Genomic DNA, 21,891 nt, shown 5'->3' with positions numbered 1-21,891 from the left:
AGGGGTGATAATGGACATCCCTGTTTCACCCCTGATCTTATTGGGAAGGCCTCTAATTTATCTCCATTGCATATAATACTTGCTGATGGTTTCAGGTAGATACTGTTTATTATTCTAAGGAAAGCTCCCCCTATTCCTAAACTCTCTAGTGTTTTTATTAGGAATGGGTGTTGTACTTTGTCAAAAGCCTTCTCTGCATCTATTGAGATAATCATATGATTTTGGTTGGTTTTCTTATTGATGTGGTTGATTATGTTAATAGTTTTCCTAATGTTGAACCAGCCCTGCATTCCTGGTATAAATCCCACCTGGTCATAGTGTATTATGCTGGTGATCACTTGCTGTAATCTCCTTGCTAATATCTTATTTAAGATTTTAGCATCAATATTCATTAGGGAAATTGGTCTATAATTTTCTTTCTCTGTTTTTGCTTTGCCTGGTTTTGTTATCACCACCATATTTGTGTCATAAAACGAATTTGGTAGAACTCCTTCTTCACCTATTTTTCCAAATAATTTCTATAATATTGGAATTAATTGTTCTTTAAATGTTTGGTAAAATTCACCCGTAAACCCATCTGGCCCTGGGGATTTTTTCTTAGGGAGTTCATTAATAGCTTGTTCAATTTCTTTTTCTAATATGGGTTTATTTAAGGATTTTATTTCCTCTTCAGTTAACCTGGGCAGTTTGTATTTTTGTAAATATTCATCCATTTGTCAAATTTATTGGCATACAGTTGGGCAAAATAATTCCTGATTATTGACTTAATTTCCACTTCATTGGTGGTAACATCACCCTTTTCATTTTTGATACTGGTAATTTGGTTTTCTTCTTTCTTTTTTTTAATCAAATTAACCAATATTTTATCTATTTTATTGGTTTTTTCATAAAACCAGCTCTTAGTTTTATTGATTAATTCTATAGTTTTTTTGCTTTCAGTCTTATTAATTTCTCCTTTAATTTTCAGGATCTCTAATTTAGTGTCTAATTGGGGATTTCTAATTTGTTCTTTTTCTAGCTTTTTAAGTTGCATGCCCAATTCATTAATCTCCTCTTTCTCTTTCTTATTCATGTAAGCATTTAGAGCTATAAGCTTTATGGTTTCCAAGGTGCTCTACAAACACAGTCTCATTTTTTCCTTAGAAAAACAGTAGGGGAAGGGGCCATTATTTTGCCTATTTAACAGATGAGGAAACTGAAATTGGGAAAGATGCTGTATTTCCAAAGAGTTCATGGTTGGCTGAGTGTCCCTAGACAAGTCACTGAACCCTGATTGTCTTGCAAAAACAAATTCATGATTGTGTGATATCAGATTTGAACTTAGGTCTTCATGACTCCAGCTCCGGCAGGCTCTCTATCTGTGGTACAACTTCCCTGTCTCAATCTGAGGGACTTTGCCTTGAGGAGACTTTATTGATTAGGTGGTGACCTGACCTATTGAACACCCACTGGTACTGACCCTGAGTGGAGTGGGCCAAGAGCCAGAATGCAAAGGCAGTGTGACCCCACGGGTGGGGTGCATTGCAGTCTCTGCCCAGTTGGTTGGGTCTAGATGGAATCTGGTCTAATTTTTGAGATTAGGGGCAGGAATTCCAATCTTTAGGATTCAGGCTCACCTCAGGGGGCATGAGTCAGGGCCTGTGGGAGATGCAGGCCCATGTTCACAGAGGAGCAAAAGCATGGGCCAGACACTGCCAGAACCTGGCTTCTTCTTCTTTGCTCACACTTCCCTTCTAATGTCTTTGCTTCCCCTTGGGGGTGTCTGTGATCAGAGCCTCATAAGCACTGGGCAAAGGCCCAAGGGGTAACCTTAGAAAAACCAGACTGGGGGGCAGCTAGATGGCGCAGTGGTTAAAGTGCTGGCCCTGGAGTCAGGAGTACCTGAGTTCAAATTTGGCCTCAGACACTTGACACTTACTAGCTGTGTGATCCTGGGCAAGTCACTTAACCCCCATTGCCCCGCAAAACAAACAAACAAACAAACAAACAAAAAACCAGACTGCTCCTTGTGAGAGCAAACAGGGACAGGGCTGGAACAGCCGATCTTGGGGGGGTCTGCCTCTCCTCTCCTCTCCTCTCCTCCCCTCCCCTGTGCTCTCCTCTCCCCCCCTCTTCCCTCCCCTCCCTTCCCTTCTCCTCTCCTCCCCTCCCCTATCCTCTCCTCTTCTCTCCACCAGCCACATCCCAAAGGCTGAAGGCTCAGCTGAAGCCCTGCCCTGCTGTCAGTCTCCTCAAAGGCAGGTTGGGACAGGGGGAAAGTACTGACCATGGTGGGACAGGGCCTGTGTTCAGGGTCCATTTCTGGGATTTACTATCAGTGTGATCTTAAATAAGTCATTGACATGTCCTGAGCTCTAAGACAGTGAGAGGTAGACAGACAAACAATGAGAGAAGGACTGAGACAGAGGGAAAGGTACACAAACAGAGTGATAGGAAGATGGGGAGAGACAGAGAGAGCCACAGTAGAGAAAAAGAGACAGAGACAGAGAAAGGGAAAGAACAACCTGACATGCCTTCAGGGCACTGGTGTGTGTCAAGGCCTGGGGCCAGGGGGGAAGCTGGGCCAGGGCTGACAAAATGGTTTTTGTCTCACTTCCCCACTGAATGTGTCACTGTGGTTCCGCTAGTACTATCACCTGTTACACAGTAGTAATCGGCCTCATCCTCAGGCTGGATGTTGCTGATGGACAAGTATCTGGTGGCCCCAGAGGCAGAGCCAGAGAAGCGATCAGGGATCCCGTCGCCCCTGCCTGCACTTCCACCACTGGTGACATACATGATATACCGAGGGGCCTTCCCTGGGCTCTGCTGGTGCCAAACAACACCGTAATTAGTGTACCCACTGCTCAGGGTGCAGGAGAGTTTGGCTGTGGCTCCCAGGGATGCAGAGGCAGAGGGAGGCTGAGTCACCACAAGCTGGGAGAAGGAACCTGCAAACACAGACACTCATTAATGTCCTAGAACAAGAAGAAATGGGGAAAGGGCTTTGAGACCCTCAGCAGAGAACCAGGGGCAGGGATGAGGGAGCAGGACAGGGAGGGGTCTGAGGGCAGCCCTGACCTGAGCAGACAGTGAGCAGGAAGAGGCAGACAAGAGGCCAGGCCATAGTGCAGGGGACCCCAAGTGCTCTGCTCCCCAAAGAGCTCTCAGCTGGGCCTGGGCTCCTCCAGGTCCCTCTTATCCTGCGCCTGTAAGCCTGGGATGGGGTTTGGGAGGGTGGGTGGGGGCTGGATGCAAATCTGTCATCTCAACCACTCCCTGAGCTCTAATCCTGGGGTCCCAGTTCTCATCAGGAGGGCGTGTCTTTCTGGGGAAGGGTGTGGAGCCCAGTTGAGATGTCACACATGAGGTATCACAGTTGGTCACAGCAGCCACAGGCACAGCCAGCTGGGCTGAACCTGACATCCCCAGGCTCCTCAGGCCCCCCTGAATACCCAGGACTAGCCCCACAGTGACCCCTAGTGGCTGCAGCCCCCACCCCCACCTTTGTAATTAAACCTCGGGGCCCAAAGCCAGAACTAGAGTCCTCTTCAGTGCCCACCAGTCCCCCAAGCCAATATCTGATCACAGGACAAAAGGATGGATGGGCTCAGGAGAGGACAACCTTGGTGCATGTGTGTGGGTAGGACCGGGTCCTGAAAACTTGTTCTTCTTTTACCCTCCAATAGTCACCCAAGGGCTTGGTTTGTTTTCTGACAAAGGTTGACTTCAATACTCTTCAAAAACACTTGGTGCAGTGAGGACATCTAGTGGTTTGGTAAAAAGCACCATCATTGGTAACCAAAGAGTAACCACCAAACTGGAAGGAAGTCCTGAGATCTCAATGGGTCTTTGAATGTGGCCAAGTCAGGGGCAGTTCTGTCTATACTGGGCATGTGTTCACACCTCCCTGTGATAAAAGGCTTTGTCAACTAATACATAATTATGACATCTTGAATCTTGGCATGGTGTATTGGGCCACTGTAGTGCTTTTGTTCAGGGCCCAATCATTCCAAGGGATAGCAATGAGAAAATGATTTGACCCTTAGTAAATGAACCAAGACCAGCAATATGTGGGAGAGGAGAATATTACAGGGTGTAACGTGCATAATTTTCATTATGTTAAATTAAAGAGCTTTTGCACAAACAAAACATACAGCCAAGTTTAGAAGGAAAGTAGAAAGCTGGGACTTTTTTTTCCAAGTGTCTCTGATAAAGGCCTTATTTCTCTCTTTTTTTAAATTAATAAAGCATTTTATTTTTTTCCCATTACATGTAAAGATAGTTCTCAACTTTGTTTATACAGGCTTTCCAATTTCAGATTTTTCTCCCTCCCTTCCCTCCCTCCCCTCCCTCCGCCTCCCCTTGACAGCAGGTAATGTGATATAGGATATATAGATATAGATATAGATATAGATATATAGATATAGATATAGATATATACACACATAATAACATTAATCCTATTTCTGCTTTAGTCATGTTATAAGAGAAAAATCAGATCAATGATGAAAAACCTCAAAATAGAAAAAACAACAGCACCAAAAACAAAAGACATAGTATGGTTCATTCAGCATCTATACTCCACAGTTCTTTTTTTTTTCTCAGATTTAGAGATTCTCTTCTATCCTGAGTTCCCTGGAACTCTTCTGTACCATTGCATTGGTGAAAAGAATATAGTCCAACACAGTAGATCAACACTCAATGTTGATGATACTGTGTACAATGTTCTTCTGGTTCTGCTCATCTCACTCATCATCAGCCCAGGCAAGACCCTCCAGGTTTCTCTGAACTCCTCTTGCTCATTGTTTCTTACAGCACAATAGTATTTCATTGTATTCATGTACCACAACTTGTCCAGCCATTCCCCAATGGATGGGCATCCCCTCAACTTCCAATTCCTTGCCACCACATAAAGAGCAGCTATAAATATTTTTGTGCATGCGGGTCCCTTTCCCCTTTCCATGATTTCTTTGGGAAAAAGACCCAAAAGTGGTATTGCTGGGTCAAAGGGTATGCACAGCTTTATTGCCCTTTGGGCATAATTCCAAATTGCTCTCCAGAATGGTTGGATCAGCTCACAGCTCCACCAACAATGCATTAGTGTTCCAATGTTTCCACAGCTTCTCCAACATTTATTATCTTCCTTTTTTGTCATTTTAGCCAATCTGATAGGTGCCAGGTGGTACCTCAGAGTTGTTTTAATTTGCATCTCTCTAATCATTAGAGATTTAGAGCATTTTTTCATATGAGAATAGATAGCTTTGGTTTCTTCATCAGAAAACTGCCTCTTCATATCCTTTGACCATTTCTCAATTGGGGAATGACTTGGATTCTTATAAATTTGATTTACTTCCCTCTATATTTTAGAGATGAGGCCTTTATCAGAAGTACTGGCCACAAAAATTGTTTCCCAGCTTTGTGCATCCCTTCTAATTTTGGATGCATTGCTTCTATTTGTACAAAAAAATTTTAAATTTAGTGTCATCAAAATCATCCATTTTGCATTTTATAATATACTCTATTTCTTGTTTGGTCATAAACTGTTTTCCTTTCCAAAGATGTGATAGGTAGACTATTCCTTTCTCTCCTAATTTACCTATGGTATCACCTCTTATGTCTAAATCCTGTATCCATTTTGACCTTATTTTAGTATAAGGTGTAAGATGTTGGTCTATGCCTAATTTCTGCCATACTATCTTCCAGTTTTCCCAGCAGTTTTTGTCAGATACTGAGTTCCTATCCCAGAAGCTGGAGTCTTTGGGTTTATCAAACACTACATTACTACTGCATTTCCTGTGCCTAGCCTATTCCATTGATCTACCACTCTATTTCTTAGCCAGTACCAGATAGTTTTGATGACAGGTTTGGTACTGCTAACCCACCTTCCTGTGAATTTTTTTTCATTATTTCCCTGGATATTCTTGATTTTTTGTTTTTCCAGATGAATTTTGTTATTATTTTTTCTAGCTTTATAAAATAATTTTTAGGTAGTCTGATTGGTATGGCACTGAATAAGTAAATTAATTTATGCAGTATGGTCATTTTTACTATATTAGCTCTGCCTATCCATGAGCAAATGATATCTTTCCAATTATTTAGATCTGATTTGATTTGTGTGAAGAGTGTTTGGTAGTTGTGTTCATAGAGTTCCTGGGTTTGTCTTGGCAAGTAGACTCCCAAGTATTTTCTATTATCTACCGTTATTTTAAATGGAATTTCTCTTTCTATCTCTTGCTGCTGGACTTTGTTGGTCATGTATAGAAAGGCTGATGATTTATGTGGATTTATTTTATATCCTGCTACTTTGCTAAAGTTGTTAATTGTTTGAAGTAATTTTTGAGTTGATTCTCTAGGATTCTTTAAGTATACCATCATATAATCTGCAAAGAGTGATAGTTTTGTTTCCTCCTTGCCTATTCTAATTCCTTTAATTCCTTTCTCTTCTCTGATTGCTAAAGCTAACATTTCTAGTACAATATTAAATAATAGGGGTGATAATAAGGCCTTATTTCTCAAAGAGGACTGAGTCAAGTTGATAAGAATATGAGTCATTCCCTGTAAGAAACAGGTAAACTGAGACAGGACCCCCGGTCTGCTGCAAAGCAGGAAGGCCATTTATTCTCGACCTTGCAAGGATGGGCAAGTACCCCTCCCTTTTGGGTACTGCAGTTTTTTCCAGTGAAGTCTCCTTTTTTTTATCCTAAATCTAATGCAGGCAACAGAGAGAGCAGTTTTCCAATGTCCTCGTTGTGGCAGGAGCTGCAGCTCCCATATTGGACTGCACAGCCACACTGTGGCCTGTGGCTCTTCAGGGCCCTGATTCCTGGTTGTCTGCAACTGGTGGAGGCCTACTACTACTACTACTACTACTACTACTACTACTACTACTACTACTACTACTACTACTACTACTACTACTACTACTACTACTAATGCAAGGTCCAGCCACCATCTGGGTTCACATTCTTCACTGACACTTTTAAACATATAACCCCCCCCACCTCCCTCCCCATTCCCCCCTGTCCAGATGTGGTGCCACAGTGGCTGCCCCCACCCCTGGGATGACCAGACCCAGAGATTTTACAATCCTTTGTTCTCTAACTTTAGAAAACCTCTGTTGACACAGAAGGGAAAAGGAAGGGAAATTTGGGGGAGGGGGAATGAGCTTTTAGGGCTTGAATTACATAGTTTGTTCTTATCTGAGAGAAACATACTCTCCTGGTGAACAGTTAACTCAGCAGTATAAAGGAAGCAATGGGGGAGATGGGGGAGAAGGGCCCAGGACTTGAATAATGTATCCTGCCTACTGAGGCAGACACACGATTCCTATCATTCCCCAATTGATAAATGGTCACAGATATTAACAGGTGGTTTTCAGAAGAATAAATCAAAGCCATCTATAGTCTATGCTATCTGTCTCCAGAAAAAGAACTGTTGGAATCTGAATGCAGATTTAAGTAGACGATTTTCACTTTATTTTTTCATGGTTTTGACTTGGTTGGTTCGTTTGGTCTGTGTTTCCTTTGACAGCATTGACTGATGTGGAAATGTGTTTGACATGATTTCACATGTATAACCTCTGTCAAATGTCTTGGCATTTCAGGGAGGTGAGAGAAAAGGAGAGAATTGGGAACTCTAAATTTAAAAAAATGAGTAAAAAAATTATTTTAGCATGTCATTTGTAAAAATAAAAAATATTGCAAAAGGAATATATCTAAGCACTTTATTTAACAGAGATAGACAAAGAAAGGGAGAGAGTCTTTCTCTCTTTGAGAGCAGACACACACACACAGAGACAGACACACACACAGACAGACAGACAGACAGACACACACTAACAGAGATAGACAAAGAAAGGGAGAGAGAAAGAGAGAGAGACAGACAGACAGACACACACGCACACACAGAGACAGAAAGAGACAGAGAGACAGAGATAGACAAAGAAAGGGAGAGAGAGACAGACACACACACAGAGACAGACAGACAGACAGATGGACACACACACACACAGACAGAGATAGACAAAGAAAGGGAGAGAGAAAGAGAGAGAGAAAGACACACACACAGAGACAGACAGACACACAGACAGACAGACACACACACACTCACACAAAGATAGACAAAGAAAGGGAGAGAGAAAGAGAGACAGACAGACAGACACACACACACACACACACACACACACACAGAGACAGAGATAGACAAAGAAAGGGAGAGAGAAAGAGGTGGAGAGAGAACTGGCAGAGCCCTGGCTCTGGGGTGACAGGGGAGGTTTTTGCCTCACTTCCCCACTGAATGTATCACTGTGAATAGCCAGGACCATAATCTGCTCCACAGTAATAATCGGCCTCATTGTCAGGCTGGATGTTGCTGATGGACAACTATCTGTTGGCCCCAGAGGCAGAGCCAGAGAAGCGATCAGGGATCCCATCGCCCCTGCCTGCACTTCCATTACTTTTTACCCACATGATATACCGAGGGGCCTTCCCTGGGCTCTGCTGGTACCATTCAATAGTGTAGCTGCTGTGCTGACTGCTCAGGGAGCAGGAGAGTTTGGCTGTGGCTCCCAGGGATGCAGACATGGAGGGTGACTGAGCCAGCACAGGCTGGGAAAAGGAACCTGGAAACACAGACACTCATTAATGTCCTAGAACAGGAAGAAATATGGAAGGGGCTTTGAGATCCTCAGCAGGGATCAAAGGCAGGTTTGAGGGAGTAGCACAGGGAGGGGTCTGAGGGCAGCCCTGACCTAAGCAGACAGTGAGCAGGAAGAGGCAGACAAGAGGCCAGGCCATGGTGCAGGGGACCCCAAGTGCTCTGCTCCCCAAAGAGCCCACAGCTGGACCTGGTCTCCTCCAGGTCCCTCTTATCCTGCCCCTGTAAGCCTGGGATGGGTGTTGGGAGGGTGGGAGGGGCCTGGATGCAAATCTGGGTCATTTTAACCACCCCCTGAGCTCTAGTACTTGGATTCCAGGTCCCTTGGGGGGGGGGCATGTCTTTCTGGGGATGGGGGTGGAGCCCAGGAATGATGTCACACATAAACAATCTCAGGGGTCAGAGCAGCCACAGCCAGAGCCAGCTGGGCGCTGATCCCCACCTGACATCTTCAGGCTCCTCAGGGCTCCCTGAATGCCCAGGAACAGCCCCACAGTGCCCCCTAGTGGCTCCAGGCCCCCCCTTGTAAGCAAACCTCAGGGATCCCACAGTCAGAACCATACCCCTGCTTGCTGCCCACCAGTCCCCCAAGCCAGCATTTGTCCACAGGACAAAAGGATGGGTGGGTTCAGGAGAGGAAAACCTTCAGGTGTGTTTGTGGGACCAGGCCCTGGAAGCTCGTTCTTTCACCCTCCAATAGTCACCCAAAGGCCTGGTTCATTTTCAGACAAAGGTTTGCTTCTTGGTCTTCTGCCTCATTACTCTTCAATCACACAAGGTCCAGTGAGGACATCTAGAGGTTTGGTAGAAGCACCAACATTGCTAACCAATGGTGCAGAGTAACCACCCAATGGGAAGGAAGTCCTGAGGTCTCAAAGGGGCCTATGTGCAAACAAGGAGGATCCAGTTGGACAGAAGCTGATGAAGGAGTCTTTCCTTTCCCACCTCTGCCATAGGAATCTCGTCAGAGCCACAAGGAATGAAAGCACACACACAAAAGAACAAGAATTATTAAGTGTGTGCTGTGGAGCACCATGCTAAGGCCTGGGGATCCAAGGGGAAAATGAAGACAGCCCCTGTTCTCATGGAGCTTCCATTGAACTGGAGGGTTTCCTCTGTAGGTCAGATGGGCAGGGCCCATGTTCCTGAGGGTGCAGCAGCACAGCAGGTGGTCGTGCCTCTTGTCCACTCCAACTCCACTTGTACTGATAAAATTGCTTCTCTTTGTGCTGGGGTCCATCTCCCCAGAGCTGGGGACCTTGGGGCAAAGAACCCTTTTTCTGGGTTTTCTGGTGTTGTGACTGCAGTTGCTGCAGCAGTAGTGGCCAGGCTGTGTCTCCACAAGGTTGCATCCCTGTTGTGTGACTATGGACCCCGGCCTTCTATTCCTCAAGCTTTGGACTTCAAGATCCTGGAGCATTGTCCTCATGATGCGAGGGGAGAAGGTGATCACGCGGGTCATGGTGGTTTGACTTGCCTGGCACAAGCTACCTCCTCTTTCCCCGGGGGGGGGGGGGGAGGGGCTTGGCAGCTTCAGCCGGGCTGGCTCATCTGAGCTGTGGGTGGCAGTCGTCTGACTGTTGTTGAGGATGGTTAAGCCCTCATCCACAAGAGTTAGTCCCATGGATGATGGCTGAGCTGACTGAAATAGAAACAGGACCCCAGGTCTGGGGGATGCTACCCCTCCTAGAGTTCTTGGGCTGTTCTGGTTTCTGGTGGTTGGTAAACAGCTGTTGCTGTTGATGCTGGGGAAGGTGGGTCATTTCTCCCCAGTGATACCTCCCCTTAGGGATGGCTGTGGGGTCTAGGCTGGAAGAAGGTGTGATGGCTCATGAGGCACTGCTATTCCCAAAGCTCCTTCATTCAGGGCTCTGTACTGTCTCCTTTGGAATCCATGGGGAGATGGGGGTCAGTGCAGTTTTAGGGGGTTTATTTGCCTGGCACATGCTACATCTTGCCTCTCCCTCACGTGTCCTGGCTGCTTAATATTCCCAAAATAAGAGGCAGCTAGGTGGCACAGTGGATAAAGCACCGGCCCTGGATTCAGGAGGACCTGAGTTCAAATCTGCTCTCAAACATTTGACACTTACTAGTTGTGTGACCCTGGGTAAGTCACTTAACCCTCATTGCCTTGTAAAAACAAAAATAAAAACAAACCAAAAGAATTCCCGAAACAAAATTCTTGTTCATTAATAAATAAAGACACTTTGGATCTTGGGATGGTGTATTGTTCCCCTTGTGGTAAAAATGATTTGTGGTAAAGTTATTATTGCAGTTTTAACACTCCATATATCAAATTTTGGCCCTCACAACCTGTAGTGCTTTTGTTCAAGACCCAATCATTCTAGGGGATCACAATGAGGAAAATGGCCTGACTCTTTAAAATGAGCCTAGACCAACAATATTTAGGAGAAAATAATATGGGATGTAAAATGGATAATTTTGATTATATTAAAATGGTTTTGCACAAACAAAACCAATATAAGCAAATTCATACAAAAAGTAGAAAGCTGAGGGGGAAAATGTATTGCAAGTGTCCCTGATAAATGCCTTATTTCTCAAAATGGACTAAGCCAAATTTATAAGAATAAAAGTCATTCCCCAATTAATAAATGGTCAAAAGATATGAACAGGTGATTTTCAGAAGAATAAGTCAAAGCTATATTTAGTTACATAAAAATGCTCTAAAATACTATTGATTAGAGAAATGAAAATTTACAGAACTCTGAGGTACCTCCTCACACTTTTCAGACTAGCTACTATGACAGAAAAGAAAAATAATCAATGTTGGAGAGGATATGTGAAATTGGGACATCAAAGCACTGTTGGTGGAGTTATGAACTGATCCATCCATTCTGGAGAACAATTTGTAACTATGGCCAAAGGGCTATAAAACTGTACATACCCTTTGACCCAGCAATAACACTACTGGTCTGTATCTCAAAGAGATGCAAAAAAGGGGGGGAAATCTTATATGTACATAAATATATATAACAGTTCTTTTTGTGGTAGAAAAGTATTAGAAATCGAGATGTCCATCAATTTGGGAATGACTGAACAATCTGTGGCATATGATTATCATAGAAGATTATTGTGATATAAAAATAATGAGTAGGATGCTTTTAGGTAAACCTGGAAAGGCTTACAGGAATTGATGCAGAGTGAAGTCAGCTGAACCAGGAGATGATTGTACACAGCAACACTATGAAATGATCAACCCTGACTGCCTTAGCTCTCTCAGGAATACAATGATCCAAGACAATTCCAAAGGACTCATGATGAAAGAAGGTTCTCAGGCTGCAGAGAAAAAATGGATAGAGCCTGAATGCAGATTGTAGCTGACTATCTTCACTTTTTTCCCAAGGTTTTGTTTTGTTTTGTTTTTGGTTTTTTTTTTTGCAGGTCAATGGGGGTTAAGTGACTTGCCCAGGGTCACACAGCTAGTAAGTGTCAAGTGTCTGAGGTCGGATTTGAACTCCGGGAGTCCTGAATCCAGGACCAGTGCTTTATCCACTGTGCCACCTAGCCACCCCACAAGGTTTTGGTTTTTTTTTATGCTTGTTTGTTTCTTTTAGTTTGGTCTGTGTTTCCTTTCACAACATGGCTGATATGGAAATAAGCTAGGCATGATTTCAAATGTGTAACTTATATCAAATTGCTTACCATTTCAGAGAGGAGGGAGAAAAGGAGAGAATTTGGAATTTAAATTTAAATTTAAATTTTTTCAAATGAATGTTAAAAATTGTCTTGCACGTGATTGGGAAAAATTTTTGAATATTCCAAAAGGAATAAAACTAAACACTCTATTGTTAAAAAGTCAAACAACATAGGATTGCTGTATAGTGTGAGTGCCCATGTCTTCAGCCCATTTCTTCTGCACTCGTGGTTTGTCCACCTTGACCATCGGGGCCATCTGATGTGAAGCCTTTCCAGCAGGAGACAATGGGTTGGTTTTTGTCTTGTTCCAAAGCACCTTGCCATCTTGTGGTGCCAGAACATAAGGAAGAGATCCCTGCTCCATTGCCCTCCCTGACCAGCTGGTAATCAGAACGGCTTGTGTGGTGAGTCTACAGCCCTGGGGAACCCCTTACATTCCTGGGATTCAGGGAAACAGTCACCTCCCACAGGCTCTGGCTGGTAACACAATCAGTGGCATCTCCTGAGCCCCTGTCAGAAGGTGAGCTCTACAGTCTTTCACCCTATCCCTCCTCAAGAGTGTTTTGCTTCAGACTAATATGTTTAATGGGATTGTACATATATAACATGTCAGATTACTTGCTGTCTTGGGGAGGGGGGAGGGAGGGAGAAAAATTTGAAACTAGAAATCTGATAAAAACAAATGTTGAAAACTATCTCTACATGTAACTGGAAAATAATAAAATACTTTTATAATTTAAAAAGAAAGTGTTTTGCTTCTTACTGCTCCCTCCCCCAATCTGCCCTGCCTTCCTTTGCCGCTCCCACCTTATTCCCTTCCCCTCCCACTTTCCCACAAGGAAAGATATGTTACTGTACCTACTTGAGTGTGTATGTTATTCCCTCTTTGAGCCAATTCTGATTAAAGTAAGGCTCACACAGGGCAGCTCGGTGCCTCAGTGGATAGAGCACTAGCCTTGGATTCAGGAGGACCTGAATTCAAAGCCAGCCTCAGACACTTGACTCTTACTAGCTGTGTGACCCTGGGCAAGTCACTTAACCCTCATTGCCCTAGCTGCCACAAAAGAAGTAATGCTCACTCACTCCCTTCCTCCTTCCCCATTTCCCCTTCCAATCCATAAGCTTTTTCTTGTTTCTTTTATGTGAGCTACTTTACTCCATTCCACCTCTCCCTTTCCATTTCTTCCAGGACATTCCTTCACTCCTTAATTTTATTTTAAAGATGTCATCATGGGGCAGCTAGGTGACACAGTGGACAAAGCACCAGCCCTGCACCCAGGAAGGCCCAAGTCCTATTCTGGCCCCAGACATATGCCACCCCATTTTGACTGTCCCACAAAAAAAAATGATAAACAAAAAATAAATGCTTTACAGGAATCATACCTTCATATTCAATTCACACCTGTGCCCTTTGTCTAAGTATATTCCTTTCAGCTGCCCTAATACTGAGAAAGTTCTTATGAGTTAGCCTTATCATCTTCCCATGTAGGAATGTAAAGAGTTTAACCTTTTAACATCCTTCATGACTTATTTTTCCTCTTGACCTTTTTATGCTTCTCTAGGGTCTTGCATTTGAAAGTCAAATTTTCTATTCAGCTCAGGTATTTTCATCACAAATGTCTGAAAGTCCTCTTTTTCATTGAAGTCCCATTCTCCCCCCCACCCTAAAAGATTATACTCAGTTTTGCTGGGTAGGTGATTTCTTGGTTGTAATCCCAATTCCTCTACCCCCCCCCAGAATATCATATTCCATGTCCTTTGATCCTTTAATGTAGAAGCTGCTACTCCTGACTGTGGCTCCACAATACTTGAATTGTTTCTTTCTGGATGCTTGCAATATTTTCTCCTTGACCTGAGAGCTCTGGAATTCAGCTATAATATTTCTAGGAGTTTTCCTTTGGGGATCTCTTTCAGAAGGTGATGGGTGGATTCCTTCAATGTCTATTTTACCTTCTGCTTCCAGAACATCAGGGCAATTTTCCTTGACAATTTCTTGGAAGATGATGTCTAGGCTCTTTTTTAAATCATGGTTTTCAGGTAGTCCAATAATTTTCAAATTATCTTTCCTGGATCTATTTTCCAGGTCAGCTGTGTGGCATTTAAAATTATATGGGGTTGCCATATTTCTGTCCCAAGTTTTATGGAAACATAGCTGGGGTTTCTAATATAGAGCTACTTAGAAATGAGAGGCTACTGGGGCAGCTAGGTGGCACAGTGGATAGAGCACCGGCCCTGGATTCAGGAGGACTTGAGTTCAAATCCAGCCTCAGACACTTAACACTTACTAGCTCTGTGACCCTGGGAAAGTCACTTAACCCCAATTGCCTCACCAAAAACGAAAGAAAGAAAGAACGAAAGAAAGCAAGAAAGAAAGAAGGAAAGAAAGCAAGAAAGAAAGAAGGAAAGAAGGAAAGAAAAAAAGAAAGAAAGAAATCAGTGTCTACTGCACCAGCTTGGGGCATTAAGTATTTATTAAAGCATATTAAATATTAGTAAAGAGATAGCACATTGCTCAGAAAGATCAGAAGGTCTAACTAGGAAAGAGGGGAGAGAGAACAATCTGTGTCCTGTCTCCTTGAATGTTAAAATCCAAGAGAGCATGTCAGAGCCTGTAAGCTTCCTGTGGTCAGGAGCAGAGGTGTTCCTTAAACACTTATCCAAGCTAATTGGCTAGCATCATTCAAACCTATTGGTTAATTGGACTTGAGGGTGGTCTATGAGCAGTATATGCTGATGTCAGGGTATGGAGGGCAGACCCTCTGACAGGAAAAGCTTTCAGGTAGGTGTGGTTTTGAGTGAGGTCATTTCCATTTCCCTTGGAATTCTCCTGACTCTGGGCTGGCCTTAAGAAAGGTCAGGCAGGGGCAGCTAGGTGGCACAGTGGGAAAAGTGCTGGCCCTGGATTCGGGAGGACCTGAGTTCAAATCAGACCTCAGATACTTGACATTTACTAGCTGTGTGATCTTGGGCAAGTCATTTAACATTGCTCCACCAAAAAAAAGGTCAGACAAGGCACTCTGGGTTAGGCCCTCTAGTATGGGCCTCTGGGAGTCCCCAAACCCCATTATTTTCTCACAGCTATTTTTCCAAGGAGATATTTCACATTGCCCTCTATTTTTTCATTCATTTGGATTTGCTTTATTGTGTCTTGATTTCTCATAAAGTCATTAGCTTCTATTTGCTCAGTTGTAATTTTTAAGCAATGATTTTCTTCAGAGAGCTTTTCCATTTGGCCAACTTGACTTTTCAAGCTGTTGACTTTTTTTCATGATCCTCCTGCATCACTCTCATTTCTCTTTCCATTTTTTCCATTACCTCTCTTACTTTATCTTCAAAGTCCTTTTTGAGCACTTCCATGGCCTGAGACCAATTCATATTTTTCTTGGAAACTTTGGATGTAGGAACTTTGACTTTGTTATCTTCTTCTGAGTGTGTATTTTTTTTTTTGGTGAGGCAAATGGGATTAAGTGACTTGCCCAAGGTCACACAGCTAGTATGTGTGAAGTGTCTGAGGCCAGATTTGAACTCAGGTCCTTCTGAATCCAGGGCCGGTGCCCTATCCACTGCACCACCCAGCTGCCCCTGAGTGTGTATTTTGATCTAACTTGTCACCAAAGAAACTTTCAATGGTCTGCATCTTCTTCTGTCTGCTCATTATCCTAACCTATTTCTTGGCTTTTAAATCCTTCTTTAAGTGGGGCACTGCTTCCAGGATGCACTATTCCAAGCTTAAGGGGTCCCAGGTGGTATGATTGAAGGAGAGCTTGTTCTCAGCTTGCCTGGCCTGTAAGTAACAATGGGCCTGCTAGCTCTTAATCTAGAAGCAGGAACAGCTGGGTGGTGCAGTGGATAGAGCACCAGCCCTGGAGTCTGGCCTCAGACATTTGACACTTACTAGCTGTGTGACCCTGGCCAAGTCACTTAACCCCAATTGCCTCACCAAAAAAATCTAGAAGCAGAAGTCTGATTCTGTGTGGCTGCAAGTTTGGCATGCCTGTGCCCCTCCCCACTGGGCCTCTGCTACTCAAGTCAGCCTCCTGGTTGCAAGCACAGCAGAGACCCTTGCTATCTACCCCCTCTGCCAGCCAACTGCTGGACCCCCTTACAGGTCTGTGAGTTGAGTTCCAGAAGTAGCCACTGATGCCAATGATTCTGAGGCTCTGGAGATGTGGCCTGCCTGGGGCTGGATCTGCATGGTGCGGCTGCCCTTCCCTCTCATGCCAGGACAGCAGACTTTCCCTGCCACTCCTTTGAGTCATCTTTGGCTGAAAATGGTCTCACTCTGTGCTTCTGTGGGTTCTGTTGCTCTAGGATTTGTCTTATGGCATTATTTGGTGATGTGTGAATGGATCATAGGGAGCTCTGAAAAGTTACTGCCTTTCCTCTCCATTTTGGCTCTGTCCCTTGTTGTACAGTATTAAGAAACCTGTTCAGACACTGGGGAGTGGTGAGTTGTCAATTCCCACAGCTGCTTCTGTCCAGTGAGAAGACAACGCCAAGGCCTGGGCCTCCTTTGTGCAGGGTTGTGACTACAGCTCCCAGTGCATCCACATCTGCTGCTTCCTTGGTCACTATGACTGCTGCCACAGGACTTTGGGATAGGTAAAAATGGCCAAATGGAACGGGGGATGGCTTTTGATTTGTTCACAAATTAGACTTCAGTGAGGCACAGTTGCAAGAAGACATGGGCTTCACTTTCTCTTCCAGAGTCATCACAGTCCAGTGGCAGGACAGAGACAAGATGACTGGTGATGGCTCCAGGTGCATCTTTGGTGCCTAACCAAGCTCTCAGAACTCCACAGAGCCTGCTTCAGCCCCTTCCTGGCCACTGGAAGAAACTGTTCCCATCTGCCCATTCTGAAGGGGGAAGTCTTCTCATGCTTGGGGAAGACACCGCCCCCCCCCCCGTGCCAACTTGCTTCAGGGTTTGAGAGCTCTGATGGAGCCTGTCTGCTGAATGCTTTACCAGGGTGTGGCCTTTGAGGGTGCTGCAGCTCCTTGGATGAATCAGGGGGACACCAAAGGAGCAAAGCAGCCCTGAAAGACTAGCCTTCCCTGAACACATGGGAGGTGGCCAGCTGGGGCTAAAGCAGGGTGGGGGAGGGATGGACATTGCGCTGAGCTGAACACTGCTCACAGGTATGTGCAGGGTGCACACAATAATAATAACAGCAACAACAACAACTTTAAAATAGAGCTTTATGGTTTCCAAGGTGCTCTACAAACACAGTCTCACTTTTTCCTTAGAAAATCAGTAGGGGAAGGGGCCATTATTTTGCCTATTTAACAGATGAGGAAACTGAAATTGGAAAAGATGCTGTATTTCCAAAGAGTTCATGGTTGGCTGAGTGTCCCTGGACAAGTCACTGAACCCTGATTGTCTTGCAAAAACAAATTCATGATTGTGTGATATCAGATTTGAACTTAGGTCTTCATGACTCCAGCTCCGGCAGGCTCTCTATCTGTGGTACAACTTCCCTGTCTCAATCTGAGGGACTTTTCCTTGAAGAGACTTTATTAATTAGGTGGTGACCTGACCTATTGAACACCCACTGGTACTGACCCTGAATAGAGTGGGCCAAGAGCCAGAATGCCAAGGCAGTGGGAGTATATGGAAGTCTCTGCCCAGTTGGTTGGATCTAGATGGGATCTGGCCTAATTTTTGAGATTGGGGGCAGGGATTCCAATCTTTAGGATTCAGGCTCACCTCAGGGGGCATGAGTCAGGGCCTGTGGGAGGTGCAGGCCCTTGTTCACAGAGGAGCAAAAACATGGGCCAGACACTGCCAGAACCTGGCTAGTTCTTCTTTGCTCACACTTCCCTTCTAATGTCTTTGCTTCCCCTTGGGGGTGTCTGTGATCACAGCCTCATAAGCAGTGGCAAAGGCCCAAGGGGTAACCTTAGAAAAACCAGACTGCTCCTTGTGAGAGCAAACAGGGACACGGCTGGAACAGCCGATCTTGGGGGGGTCCACCTCTCCTCCCCTCCCCTATCCTCTCCTCTCCTCCCCTCCCCTGTGATCTCCTCTATTCCCCTCCCCTCCCCACCCTTTCCCTCCCCTCCCCTCCCTTCTCCTCTCCTCTCCTCCCCTCTCCCTACCTCTCCCCTGTGCTCTCCTCTTCTCTCTACCAGCCACATACCAAAGGCTGAAGGCTCAGCTGAAGCCCTGCCCTGCTGTCAGTCTCCTCAAAGGCAGGTTGGGACAGGGGGAAAGTACTGGCCATGGTGGGACAGGGCCTGTGTTCAGGGTCCATTTCTGGGATTTACTATCAGTGTGATCTTAAATAAGTCATTGACATGTCCTGAGCTCTAATACAGTGAGAGGTAGACAGACAAACAATGAGAGAAGGACTGAGACAGAGGGAAAGGTACACAAAGGCAGTGATAGGAAGATGGGGAGAGACAGAGAGAGCCACAGTAGAGAAAAAGAGATAGAGACAGAGAAAGGGAAAGAACAACCTGACATGCCTTCAGGGCACTGGTGTGTGTCAAAGCCTGGGGCCAGGGGGGAAGCTGGGCCAGGGCTGACAAAATGGTTTTTGTCTCACTTCCCCACTGAATGTATCACTGTGGATCCACCAGTACCATAATTTGCTCCACAGTAATAATCGGCCTCATCCTCAGGCTGGATGTTGCTGATGGACAAGTATCTGGTGGCCCCAGAGGCAGAGCCAGAGAAGCGATCAGGGATCCCGTCGCCTCTGCTTCCACCTCCACTGCTGCTGACATACATGATATACCGAGGGGCCTTTCCTGGGCTCTGCTGGTGCCAAACAACACCGTAATTAGTGTACCCACTGCTCAGGGTGCAGGAGAGTTTGGCTGTGGCTCCCAGGGATGCAGAGGCAGAGGGAGGCTGAATCACCACAAGCTGGGAGAAGGAACCTACAAACACAGACACTCATTAATGTCCTAGAACAAGAAGAAATGGGGAAAGGGCTTTGAGACCCTCAGCAGAGAACCAGGGGCAGGGATGAGGGAGCAGGACAGGGAGGGGTCTGAGGGCAGCCCTGACTTGAGCAGAGAGTGAGCAGGAAGAGGCAGACAAGAGGCCAGGCCATGGTGCAGGGGACCCCAAGTGCTCTGCTCCCCAAAGAGCTCCCAGCTGGGCCTGGGCTCCTCCAGGTCCCTCTTATCCTGCCCCTGTAAGCCTGGGATGGGGTTTGGGAGGGTGGGTGGGGGCTGGATGCAAATCTGTCATCTCAACCACTCCCTGAGCTCTAATCCTGGGGTCCCAATTCTCATCAGGAGGGCGTGTCTTTCTGGGGAAGGGTGTGGAGCCCAGTTGAGATGTCCCACATGAGGCACCACAGTTGGTCATAGCAGCCACAGGCACAGCCAGCTGAGCTGAACCTGACATCCCCAGGCTCCTCAGGCCCCCCTGAATACCCAGGACCAGCCCCACAGTGACCCCTAGTGGCTGCAGCCCCCACCCCCACCTTTGTAATTAAACCTCGGTGCCCAAAAGTCAGAACTAGAGTCCTCTTCAGTGCCCACCAGTCCCCCAAGCCAAGATCTGATCACAGGACAAAAGGATGGATGGGCTCAGGAGAGGACAACCTTGGTGCATGTATGTAGGTAGGACCGGGTCCTGAAAACTTGTTCTTCTTTTACCCTCCAATAGTCACCCAAGGGCTTGGTTTGTTTTCTGACAAAGGTTGGCTTCAATACTCTTCAAAAACACATGGTGCAGTGAGGACATCTAGTGGTTTGCTAAAAAGCACCATCATTGGTAACCAAAGAGTAACCACCAAACTGGAAGGAAGTCCTGAGATCTCAATGGGTCTTTGAATGTGGCCAAGTCAGGGGCAGTTCTGTCTATACTGGGCATGTGTTCACACCTCCCCGTGATAAAAGTTTTTGTCAATTAATACATAATTATGACATCTTGAATCTTGGCATGGTGTATTGGGCCACTGTGGTGCTTTTGTTCAGGGCCCAATCATTCCAAGGGATAGCAATGAGAAAATGATTTGACCCTTAGTAAATGACCCAAGACCAGCAATATGTGGGAGGGGAGAATATTACAGGATGTAACGTGCACAGTTTTCATTATGTTAAATTAAAGAGCTTTTGCACAAACAAAACATACAGCCAAGTTTAGAAGGAAAGCAGAAAGCTGGGATTTTTTTCCAAGTGTCTCTGATAAAGGCCTTATTTCTCTCTATTTTTTAAAATTAATAAAGTATTTTATTTTTTTCCCATTACATGTAAAGATAGTTCTCAACTACTGTTTATACAAGCTTTCCAATTTCAGATTTTTCTCCCTCCCTCCCCTCCCTCCCCCTTCCCCTAGACAGTAGGTAATCTGATATAGGTTTTATATATATATATATATATATGTATATATATAAAATAACATTAATCCTATTTCTGCATTAGTCATGTTATAAGAGAAAAATCAGAGCAATGATGAAAAACCTCAAAATAGATAAAACGACAGGACCAAAAACAAAAGACATAGTATGGTTCATTCAGCATCTATACTCCACAGTTCTTTTTTATTTTCTTGGATTTGGAAATCCTCTTCCATCACGAGTTCCCTGGAACTCTTCTGTGCCATTGCATTGGTGAGAAGAATATAGTCCATCACAGTAGATGAACACTCAATGTTGATGATACTGTGTACAATGTTCTTCTGGTTCTGCTCATCTCACTCACCATCAGCTCACGTAAGACCCTCCAGGTTTCTCTGAACTCCTCCTGCTCATCATTTCTTACAGCACAATAGTATTCCATTGTATTCATATACCACAACTTGTCCAGCCATTCCTCAATTGATTGGCATCCCCTCAACTTCCAATTCCTTGCCACCACATAAAGAGCAGCTATAAATATTTTTGTGCATGTGGGTCCCTTTCCCCTTTCCATGACTTCTTTGGGAAAAAGACCCAAAATTGGTATTGCTAGGTCAAAGGGCATGGACAGCTTTATTGCCCTTTGGGCATGATTCCAAATAGCTCTCCAGAATGGTTGGATCAGTTCACAGCTCCACCAACAATGCATTAGTGTTCTAATTTTTTCAACAGCTTCTCCAAAATTTATTATTTTCTTTTTTGTCATTTTACCTAATCTGATAGGTGTCAGGTGGTACCTCCGAGTTGTTTTAATTTGCATCTCTCTAATCATTAGAGATTTAGAGCATTTTTTCATATGGGAATAGATAGCTTTGGTTTCTTCATCAGAAAACTGCCTGTTCATACCCTTTGACCATTTCTCAATTGGGGAATGACTTGAATTCTTATAAATATGATTTAGTTCCCTCTATATTTTAGAGATGAGTCCTTCATCAGAAGCACTGGCCACAAAAATTGTTTCCCAGCTTTCTACCTCCCTTCTAATTTTGGATGCATTGCTTCTGTTTGTATAAAAAATTTTAATTTAGTGTAATCAAAATCATCCATTTTGCATTTTATAATATACTCTATCTCTTGTTTGGTCATAAACTGTTTTCCTTTCCAAAGATCTGATAAGTAGACTATTCCTTTCTCTCCTAATTTACCTATGGTATCACCTCTTATGTCTAAATCCTGTATCCATTTTGACCTTATTTTAGTATAAGGTGTAAGATGTTGGTCTATGCCTAATTTCTGCCAT

General features: G+C 44.6%; 3 gene segments (V, D, J or C); all 3 read right to left on the bottom strand.

Moving 5' to 3' along the window:
* Positions 1 to 2,589: 2,589 nt before the first annotated feature.
* LOC122750120 lies at positions 2,590 to 3,153 on the bottom strand. The segment is given in 2 exon segments: positions 2,590 to 2,930; positions 3,061 to 3,153. Coding segments are annotated over 2 exon segments (387 nt in total).
* A 5,149-nt stretch (positions 3,154 to 8,302) lies between these two features.
* LOC122731657 lies at positions 8,303 to 8,806 on the bottom strand. The segment is given in 2 exon segments: positions 8,303 to 8,602; positions 8,732 to 8,806. Coding segments are annotated over 2 exon segments (285 nt in total).
* Positions 8,807 to 18,838: 10,032 nt separating this feature from the next.
* LOC122749231 lies at positions 18,839 to 19,411 on the bottom strand. The segment is given in 2 exon segments: positions 18,839 to 19,179; positions 19,310 to 19,411. Coding segments are annotated over 2 exon segments (387 nt in total).
* Between the last annotated feature and the right edge of the window lie 2,480 nt (positions 19,412 to 21,891).

This window comes from Dromiciops gliroides, chromosome 1, assembly GCF_019393635.1.
Source record: "Dromiciops gliroides isolate mDroGli1 chromosome 1, mDroGli1.pri, whole genome shotgun sequence".
NCBI lineage: Eukaryota > Metazoa > Chordata > Mammalia > Microbiotheria > Microbiotheriidae > Dromiciops > Dromiciops gliroides.
This window is presented reverse-complemented; position numbering and strand designations above follow the sequence as displayed.